Source organism: Bremia lactucae, linkage group LG5, assembly GCF_004359215.1.
Source record: "Bremia lactucae strain SF5 linkage group LG5, whole genome shotgun sequence".
Lineage (NCBI taxonomy): Eukaryota > Oomycota > Peronosporomycetes > Peronosporales > Peronosporaceae > Bremia > Bremia lactucae.
Genome location: NC_090614.1, coordinates 2,104,331 through 2,114,894, shown reverse-complemented (window position 1 = coordinate 2,114,894; position 10,564 = coordinate 2,104,331). Strand labels below are relative to the sequence as shown.

At 44.0% G+C, this 10,564-nt stretch overlaps 2 protein-coding genes across 2 annotated transcripts; both read right to left on the bottom strand.

Annotated features, from left to right (window-relative positions):
- Positions 1-5,053: 5,053 nt before the first annotated feature.
- On the bottom strand, positions 5,054-6,292 carry CCR75_009346 (uncharacterized protein; the record flags this gene model as incomplete). Its single annotated transcript, XM_067967387.1, has 1 exon — positions 5,054-6,292. One exon carries the CDS (start codon positions 6,290-6,292, stop codon positions 5,054-5,056), a length of 1,239 nt encoding a protein of 412 aa, XP_067821185.1.
- Positions 6,293-7,131: 839 nt separating this feature from the next.
- Positions 7,132-8,727, bottom strand: CCR75_009347 (uncharacterized protein; the record flags this gene model as incomplete). The annotated part of the gene is made up of 1 exon (XM_067967388.1): positions 7,132-8,727. One exon carries the CDS (start codon positions 8,725-8,727, stop codon positions 7,132-7,134), a length of 1,596 nt encoding a protein of 531 aa, XP_067821184.1.
- Positions 8,728-10,564: the final 1,837 nt, after the last annotated feature.

The following is a 10,564-nucleotide window of genomic DNA, read 5'->3' as shown; positions in this document are numbered from 1 at the left end:
AAGCTGCTTACAGTTCCTCGCTCCTCATTGACAAATTTAAAATGTAAATTTGTTCTTTGAGGGGGGGGGGGGTAAAGGGCTAAAGTTGCCTTAATGTTACACAGTCCCCGTTAGATACACTTGGTGTACTTAAGAGGATGGTCAATTACTACAACTCGGGTGTAGGTCACATTTGTGACCAACCCTTGTGAATGTGATGCACATAGGTGCATTCACATTAGGAGCGATGACGCCTAGCGTCATTCGTTTCACGAGGTATCTAGAAAGATACGCTCGCGCAATACATATCAAGTGTTTTCTATAGAGATGACATTTTGATTGGTGAAAATAGGTATTTATAGTTAATGCGATTAAATATAAATCAGTCTGAAAACAACTTTCTACTTATTAAGTGCGCACGAGGAGCCCGATTACCGCTCCCGTGACGATACTTAATTACAGTACGTAGTAAGTCGGGTGAGGTCGCCAACGCGCCCACCACGACTACCTCACTGCACGCAAAAGAAGCTGGTTAAACCGCTTCCTCGCTGTCCAAGGGTGTGTGTCTAAGTAGACCGTGGCCGCATTACAACGTGCCCACCTACAAATGCCCTGCAACATTCAACCGGTGAACTAATCTGTTCAGGTCGGTCCGGCGTTTCATACCGAGCCATTTTGAAGACGTGTTCGTTGATAGCAGAGCCAATAACGAAAATTCGAATGCTACAGTACATCGTACTCATGTCCGAAAAATTCTCGCACTTATGCTTAAGCACAAGACGTACGCCAATATCAAAAGTAAATCATCGCTGGAAGCGAAATTTTGCGTCTTATGTGCAACGTGGGTAAACACATTGCATATCGTGATTATGAAAAAGATCAAGGCGATCACTTACTGGCTATACAGCCGATATAAAGAGGCTCCGAAAGCTCCTCGGCTTAGTGGCGTAGACTGGGTAAACATGCCGAAATGGTAGTACTTCGTTCTGGTATGTTAATTATATGGTATATAGTATGGAACGCTGATTGTCGGCATCTCTTTGAAGGTATCAAGCAAAGCTTGATGCAATCGCCAATATTGGCGATTTCGCGCTAAGCCAGGTGGTCAGTGACGTCAGCTATTCTATAATCGGCTGTGCGCGGATGCAAATGGCACAGACGGCACAGAACGCATCGTCTGCTATCAATCGTGTCAGCTTCAATCAGCTGAACGCGATTATTCAATGCATGACAAGGAATTCTTGCCATGAAATATGTACTTTTGCATGGCAAGATACCGCTCATTGTTAATACGGACCATGCGTCTTTACACACGGCACATCTATTGCAAAGAATGGCGAGAAAGTTGTCTCTTCGCGGAGTATAAATTCTCTGTGAAATACAGAGCAGGACGACTCAATGTCGTCGCTGGTGGTCTTTTCGCGCCGGCCCGATATAAAGCCGGCTGATGAAATAAACAGTGATAATAAGCCCACTGTTGCAACAATAAGTGCTCCGTCGTCAACATTACTTGACGACGTTAGAAGAGTCTTCTTATGAGATAAGGCTCTTAAAGATTTTATAAATCACCCTAAAAATCATCACAACAATCCTTAAAGTGATTGTAGAAATTGCGTCAATCTATAGCAGCACGTGATGCTTCACTGTAATACAAATCCATTGCTGGCGAGCCACCTTGTGTCATCGTCACCACTTAAAATGAGTTGCATTCAGGCATCATATTTGAGTGCCACGGTGCACCAATAAGTGGGTATCGTGGACGTTAAAAATTATCTCACGATTCTAATAATGGCCACGCCAGTATGATTAGTCCGCAAGTACGTACGTGCTAGCTTGTCAACAGGTGTAGCCCAGTACTTCATCAACTCTGCCTCTTCCGGCAGAGTGCTGGCAACCGTATCTATGGACTTCTTCTTTGGATTTCCCGAAGCCAATCACAGGAATAATGGGTTTCTTTTGCTTGTTGACCGCTTCAGCAAGATATACTATCTTGCTAAACGTGTCTTTGTTTACACGATATTTTGACTCAATGGTTCGCCCCATTTGCTAATCGAACTTTGTTGACAAGATATTTCGATTACATGGTTAACCCCCAATTTTGTCTCAGAACGAGACCCCAGATTCACGGCGGAGTTTTGCGTATCTTTGTTCAAAACACTTGGAACACAGCTATTGGGTAGCATAGTCCCTGAGGTCTCGAAATTATTGAAAATGTCAACTTCTGACCATCCGGAAGCGGATAGTCAGACAGGACGCGCAAATTGTGTCTTGAAGAGATATTTCGCGGATACGTCCACCCGTTTACGAGTCTGAGCGAAATCTAGCCGATGGCAGAATTTGCCATCAACAATTTGGTGCACTGTTTTTGTGATTGGCTTACGCCATCAACATATAATCATTTTATTTAAAGTGACTCTTATTCAAGGGGGGCTCGCTTGAGTTAAAAGCAGTCTGGCTTTTGTTCATCACGCATTAAGTCAACAGTCAATGCGAAGGATATCAATGTCTATTAAACCAATATTGAAGAAAACAAACTCAGTAATAGCGATAATGCTGATATACTCAGCATCGAAAAACATAGTATAACTGAAGAGGAGAACGACACCTTCGCAGTTCGCACCGGTCACACTGAAGACTAAAACGAAATCGAGATAGCAGTAGAAATTCTGCTGGCAAGAGAAGCAGTGGTGCATTCTGTACAGGGTTTCATCGCTGATGCGGTGGAATGGCAGAAATGGAACTCTGACAAGAAATGGAAGAGCAAACATACTGTCTATAAGTGTATATGATCTTGTCCTACTCTCTACCCTTAATTACCAAAACATGGAGAGACGAATGTGGGCAGTAATAAATTACTTCCCAGGTATATCAGCCCGTTTCGTGTACTGCACAACATAGGCAATGCGTACGCATCCTACGTTTTATGTCGAGCGCCTCCGCCCGTGCCATCAGTACGAGACTTCTTCCGGCTCCGGATCAAATCGCCACGGTCTAAGCTATTTGCCAAAGACTGATGACCTCGGAACAAAGACTGGTTTGTACGAACCAGACGGTTGACTACATCCTTTGAGGATAAATGTCTCGACGAGCTGCCACCAGGTTGTCTGAAAGGACTGATGTGTCCATTCGTTTGCCAGCAGATCTGCTGTAACTTGCGCAATGATCACGAGCCGCAGGATTGCGGCTCAATCGCGAAGACGGGATTGTTCGTGATCTCGGCTGTCCCGTAAATACGGATGACGTGACCCGAGTTACGGTAATGACTCGGATTCGGCGAGTGGGGCGAATTCGATTTTCCCTCCTCCACAACATCCTTCATGAACTCGAGTGGTGAGAAGTGTTTCTAGTCGAACGCTTCTTAAGCCAACGCGAGGGGCTAAGGGGCTCGAACGAGTTACCTCGTTCGTTGGCGAGGGTTCCACCCTCCCATGATATCTGGGCATCGCGCTCGCAACTAATGATGAATGTCCCAAGAGTACGACGAGAGCCATTCTCTTCCATTGAGGGGGACGGAGTGGTCCTAAAAATACTCGGATAAGCACACTATTGGTGGTGCTAGTATGCATCAGTAATATAAAGATCCCTTCAGGAATAATGTTAGCGCGAACGCTAACATAAGCCAGCAGGAGAGGGACCGCGATGCTTTGCCGTTCGCTCCCAAAAATAAACCCTGGTTGCCCTTTTTCGGGCAACATAACTCGTTGGTCTAAAATGACGACCAACACTACAAAATTCCGGTTTTTGACTCATCGAGGCTTCATTAGCCTGTTATGGACGAAACGGAATTCTTCATCGATGCCGTTTACAGGCATCGATGGTACATATGCCAAACGTGCAAAGGATGTCACTCCTATGTTTCAACCTTGGGTATACAGAATGGAAAAGACTTGGCCGCGAGACCTAGTTTGACAAATTGGATGCTTCCCTTGACCGGTTCGAAAGACAGGCCGAAGTCGGTGCACGCTACAAGCTGCGCCGTGTGTGCAGAGAGGTAGGGCTACTTTGCCTCTCCTGGGGGCATGTACTTGCTGCTTTAAGGGTAACCACTATGCCTCTAAGGAAGCATACTCCCTGCAAGACCCTCATTGGAGGATGCGCGTCTCTTGCAAGGTTCACGAAGGGGTGAGAGCCTCCAATGTGTCGGAAAGCGCTTGTTCTGTGATGGACTGCTGATACATACTAGCACCACCAGTAGTAAAGTTACCGTAGTGACTTTTACAATCACTTCTTTTTATTTAATACATTCTGACATATATCATTGTCCATGGAACCATCCCAAGATGACTCCGCACCAAATGGGTCTGACGAGGAGTTAAACAATTTCGTCATCACCTCATTGGTTGTTACATTAGAACCTATGGTTTCAATACCATGCGCAATTAAAATTTGGAATTGAAATAAAACCAACAAGTGCTAACCCACAGAGAGAGACATAATAATACTCTCTGTCACTCTACGTTATTCACTATAGTGACTGTTGTTAAAGAAGACGTTGATGTAACGGGTGTCTCGTTTCACAAATATTATATAGGAGGGATATTGATTTAGGAAATAAATAAAGAAGTTCAAAATTAGTATTTTTGTTATGTTTGACTTAATAATTCCAATCTTACCAAATTTGGTAAATAAAAAATGAGTTCTGTTGATTGGTTGATTTAAGTATAACTCAACCCCGCCAATTGTTACACGATTAGGCGGTGCGCAAGGAAACTATTAATATATTAAAATCAGTACGAAAGAACTTATAACAGTCTCCCCTTTCTTTATGATAAAGCCTTAGTAGCTAAGACATTTTCCTCTGCACGTCGTGTACGTGAAGTAATCGAGGTACCCAAATCTATATGTTGTCAGTGTAGGTTAACTAGTTCTGTTGTCAGTACTAGCAAAAGCCAGTTGGATCGCATTAAAAAACTAGCAAAATTTTTTCTAGAATTCTATCTCAAAAATGTCTTGTGCATTTGATGCCTCCATATTTCATAAAATATTGTCATAATAAGGTTTACCAGAAAAATGCAAATTCTTGGTCTGTTGTTAACGATGAAATTTTTTGAGCCGTTACGTATTCGAAATGGCTTTATTGCACCACGGGCAATCCAAGTGTCTGGCGAACACAATTGAACATCAAGTCCGCCCAGCATACGTGCGAATAACGCAATTCATCCCATACACGATTGGAGATGACCATGCCAGGACGTCTTACAATAGACAGTGCCCATCTCGTGATAATTACCACCATTTCGTCTTCACCCTGGGCCGTTGCATTCGCTGTGGTATCGCGATAAGATGCCACCATTGCGACACTCATCATATCTCGCCTAATCCTTTCATTTGGTCTGTAAGGGTACCTCTGATCTTCATCAACAAAGTCCGACGCCAGTATTGCGTAGCAGCCGTTCTCAGCCATTGTCGTATTCTCTGTCAGGCATTGGGTGCGATCCGAAAATAGCACAAGATTCGCCTCAAGTTGTACGCCCAAAGAGTTGTTAGACACAAAGCGCATTTGTGAGAGATTCTCGTCTCTCAGTTGATCATCTTCTCTGATCGTTATATTTCCCGAAGACTCGGAAATGACAATTTCAGCATTAAAAATTGCATGCTGCAGTGCCGCGTACACTTCTATTACGCCTCCTTTGGCACCTCTTATGGGGGTCACATCAACTCTCTCAATACAAAAATCTCCGTTTATCGTATCGTACCGCTCTTCATGTACATACGGAGCCGTCGGACTCAACCCCTGCACCCTTTCCAGCAAAAATCGCTCCGCTTCTTGCAATTTCGGTTTTCTTAAAGACATCAAAGTTCTCGTTCTGTCGACTCCGTCCATTCCAAGTCGAATTTTTGTCTGTGTCGGATAGATCTTAAATTTTCGATGCTGGAATTGTCCTGCTAGCATCGCTTGCGCTCTAGCCACAACCAAATGCTGCTCTTTTACTGCTTCTGTAAGAAGTGTTGTTATAGCTTTGCACCTTCGGGGTGACCGGGAAACCATGTCGTTTTCAGCCCTGGTTTTGACTTTTAACTTCTCGAGCTCTTTTTGCAATAGCTGCATCTCCTGCTCAAGTGCTTGTATTTCTTCTTTACGGACAGTATGTGTAGCCTTTCGCTTTTTGTATTTTCTCTTTCGAGCGCGTTTAACAGCTCTTTTGGCTTCAGTGAAGGGCTCAATTTTGTCTCTATTACGATTTTCGTCTGAGCAAGCAGATAGACATCTGAGGGCTGCAGCAGCGTAGCGCTCGACTCCATAGTCTTCAGATGCATTGTCAACTTGGCCTTGGTGCTTTCTTAAGCTTGAAATCTCTCTATTGGGCGACATTATAGCGCGATTTTGCTCGCCAGAAGGCCAAACTTTTTCTTTTTTGACTCGGTAACGTACTTCCAGACAATTTTGGTTTTCTCAAAAATGGCTTGCATATGGGCCTCTACAGGCAGAAGTCGTTTCAGATATTATTGATGCTATTGGCAGAAAAGAAAGCTTCGAGTACGCTTCCATTGATGTTTTCAGCGATATTGATAGCCACGAGCATTGTTCATAGTCGCAACCCGTTAAATATGCAACATTTTTCAAGAATGCTTGTGCACGTAATATCTAGTACTGAGCATGATTTTGCTTTGGACACGTCCAGGTCATGCACAGCTTCTGTTCTTACAGCAGCAAAGTTGCTTTACTCCAAATTGACGTTTCAAGTAGTGAATGCAGGTGATCGACCATAGACAGGTGTAAGTCGTGGATACTTGCTTCGCTTTTTTTTAAAGGAAAACTTCAATATGACAGCAAATTCGGATGCGTCACAGTGCACAATTTGCAATAAAAGTACTTGCTTTTTTTGCAGCAAGTTTGCCAGTCGACAGCTGATTGCTGCAAAATATTTTGTATTCGATTTGTTCAAAGTATTCCTTATATGAACATTCTAAGTAAGAACTCCGACAACCCATTGATCATGACAGCAATAATTGGTCCAAAGTTTAAATAATTATTGGTCAAGTGGCTACCTTTTGCCAAGGACGAAGGAAGATGGTTTTAATTCGATGGTAACATCCTTATAGGATAAGCACATTCTAATGCATTGAGAACAAGGCATGCCTACTGTGCGTAAGATAATTACATTAACTACTTCTACATCATCGCTTGTCACGAACGCGACCGTAGCCTCATCAAGATTCGTAAATGGCACGATGCATGCTCTTAATCATTGCGTCTGATAAGCACGCGAGGCCGTGGCGAGCTTCCTGAAGAATGTGCGGCGGAATATCCATCTCGGTGTGGTGCAGCTTGACCCAGAAATAACGTGTAAGGACCACTACACGCTCCAACTCGCTGTCTTTATTTTCGTCGGGATCCAAAGGATACGGAAATCCTCCATTCCCATACAGTGGATGTCGCGTCCGCGTCTGTGTTTTTCGGTTTGGCGGCCGTCTGCAAAAATGTTCCGTCAACTTCATTGCTGCATCAATATCCATTCGAATACGTTCATGTGGGACATACGGGTACAAATCGTCGACGTCGACCGAATTGATAGCAAACACACCATACGGACCCTTTTCGTCGTCATCCGCCACGACGTCCGAATCCACGAGATTGAAAAACTTGACCACATTCTGTTCAATTTTCACGCCATGCGACATCATGCTCACTAGCCGACAATTCGAAAACGAAGTGCTTGCTGTCCTCTCGTCTCCTTGACGGACCGTAATATCGCCCAGATTCTCCAAAACACTCGCCTCGGTGTTTCGAAACGAGATTTGTAGCGCTTCGAAAACCTGGCGCACGGACCGTACCCCATGGAACAGCGTATTGTCCATCTTCTCCGCAACGTAATGTCCATCCAGTGTTTCGAATTTGCTCTCCTCGCACCATGGCGTGACTTGCGGCAGCACTTTTAATCTCTCGCGGATAAAATTGTTGGCTTGTCGTAGCTTCCTATCCTTTAAACCTACTAGCACCGCGCGTCGCTGGTTTAAATTCGTCGTCAGGTGAATAACTGATTCGAGTGGGCTCTTTGAACGCTTCATCAAGTATTCGACGGTACAAATCGAACACACATTCCTAAGCTGCACATCCTGCTTCTGAACCTCGGCTCGAAGCAATTCATTCGCATCCACTTTTGCCTGCAAGTGCACCTTTTCCAAAAAGCTCGTATCTGCACTTTCACTCGACTTTCGCAGCCGGATAATTTGATGCTTTAGCGCCAGTAGCTCGATCTCAAGCAGCGCTTTTTTCTCTTTGCGAACAATGTACGTTGGTTTCTTATCGCGTTTCGTTCGCTTAATATGCTCTTCAAACAAAGCCTTCTTTGCCGGTCTTCCAACTTTTCCCTTCTTGAGACTTGTTCGAGTCTCTCGGTCATTCCACGACCTTTCAATGTGCCTTTCTGCAATCGCAGGAGACGTCTGGTCCTCGGACGTGCTGTCGACGTCCTTGTGTCGCTCGTCTTGTTCCACGTACAGCAACGGCCATTCTCTACGTCGCAATTGCTCATTCGGTGGCTTGCGGTCCGAATTCGCGGACTGGATGAGAGACAGGAGATTATCGGCAGCTGCGGCTCTGTCGTGCGTCGCACTCCGCGCAATCTGGACGCCTCCAACGTCCTGCGGAAAGGCGCAATGTGGCAAAGACGGCGCGACGGACACAGGTTCATGTCTGGCTCCCTGAGGGAGCAAAGGCCTCAAAGCGTTAATTTGGTAATCATGCGCGTCGCCGTGCGATGCCAAAGAGACTCTTGGGGACTTACGACAGTCATAAACACTCATGGGTGTGTCTTTTTTCTAATTTGCTAATGGGAGCTGAATGCTTACGTGGGTACGTATACAGTACAGGTACAGTACAATGCGCAGGTGCCACCTCTTTATAAGCCTCGGATGCTGGGACAGAAGGGTGTCACCGTCGTTTGGTCGAAACTTTTAGCAAGTATCGTAAATGCTTAAGGTGTCTGCTTCACATTGCTGAGAGCATGCGGAGAGCAAGTGTGCAATATGCAAGAAGTCGACAATTTACGATGATAGTAATAGACTATTAAGAAGCTATTTATTAAAAAAAAATTAAAAAGACATGAAGGACGCCACGCGATTAGCTAAAGGAAAATGTGAGCTTTTTCGTTAAGCAACGAATCACATCATCCGCTACAATGACAAAGATTTGACGATGGGCGATGAGCTGGTCTGCCTACTTTACGTTAGAAAAAAACTGAACATGCGAGACGGATTGTGCCGCTTATGGGGGCCGCATCAAAAATACTTCGTGTGACCTTCTCGAGAAATAATGACATTCAAGTTGCCTGATGTAGTTAGGGCTAGCTGTTCGCGTTCTTATCTACACATTTTACGTGATTACGCGGACTTTGCAAGCTTACAAATCAGTAGTGAAATGCAGGTAAACATCCTACAGTACAGGATAAATTGAGAGATTGCGAGCCTTAGTTAGCACATATTCCACTTATGCGGTAAAGTGAATGAAGTATTTCAATACTTCATTCACTGTGCAAGCAAGTGTTAATTGAGCTTCATTCGACTTGTAAACATCTGCTGTTTTGTTTTTTTCAAATGGCATGGTATCGTGCAAGAATTCTTCGAAATAATATCATTTAGGTATCTCGAGGTATCGCGGACGCATGGCGTAGCTGCTATCGAGAGTTGTGAGTCGCAAAATAGCGAATTATTTATATCGATGTGTAAAAAACTGGCACGGCGATAGAGATAGGCTAAAAGAAACGAACAAAAATCGCAACGAATTGCTTGTATGACTTGCACGCTGTAATTGCCGCAAAACGTTTAAAGAAAGGCGCTTTAGGCACGTTGGCTCTTTGTATCGTGTAAAGCGCTCAAAAAGCAAGTCAGACAATTATCTGAACAAACGGTTCCTCTCGTACTGGGTTGGATTATTTATTTGACAACGAACTCATCAGTAGGCTAAACCTAACCTCTCTCACGACGGTCTAAACCCAGCTCACCTGCACTACTAGTGCGTGAAAACGTAAACAATCGACGAAGGTGGATATTATGAAATAGCTAGGGCCCCGTCATAGAAAGCCTATCAAAAAACTGTAGAAATCAAATTAGCTTATCACTAATAGAAGCAATCAATATGCATTCGATTCGCTAAAAACGCTTCATTGATATTGGGTACAACACCCGGGGCCACAAAATCATATATTCCTATTTACAGTCTTACGGTGTAGGGTCAAAGCAGGATGTAGATAACGGCAGCAATTAATTTAAGAATCTTGAATCTAAGAAGTTGGTTTCATACATTCTAATTTGACATAAACCCTAAGACTAGCAAAAGATGATTTCGCGGCCCCCAGTACTGCTAAAAAATATCAATAGAAGCGTATATAGTGAATAGAAGTGCAAATTCATTCCTACGATTACTCATAAGCTGATTTTGCATTTTCTTCAGTTTGCTTTGCACAGGCTGTCTGTAACGGGGCACTACGACTTGTACTACTTCAGCACAAGTCCACTCGGCACTGCTTCAGTTGCGAGTGGTGCCACGTTCCACTAATAGAACGTGAGAAGACTTCACTTTAAGACAACTAACTTAAAGAGGGTTAAATGAAAACTGTATTAATATAATTAAGTATCTCTTCTT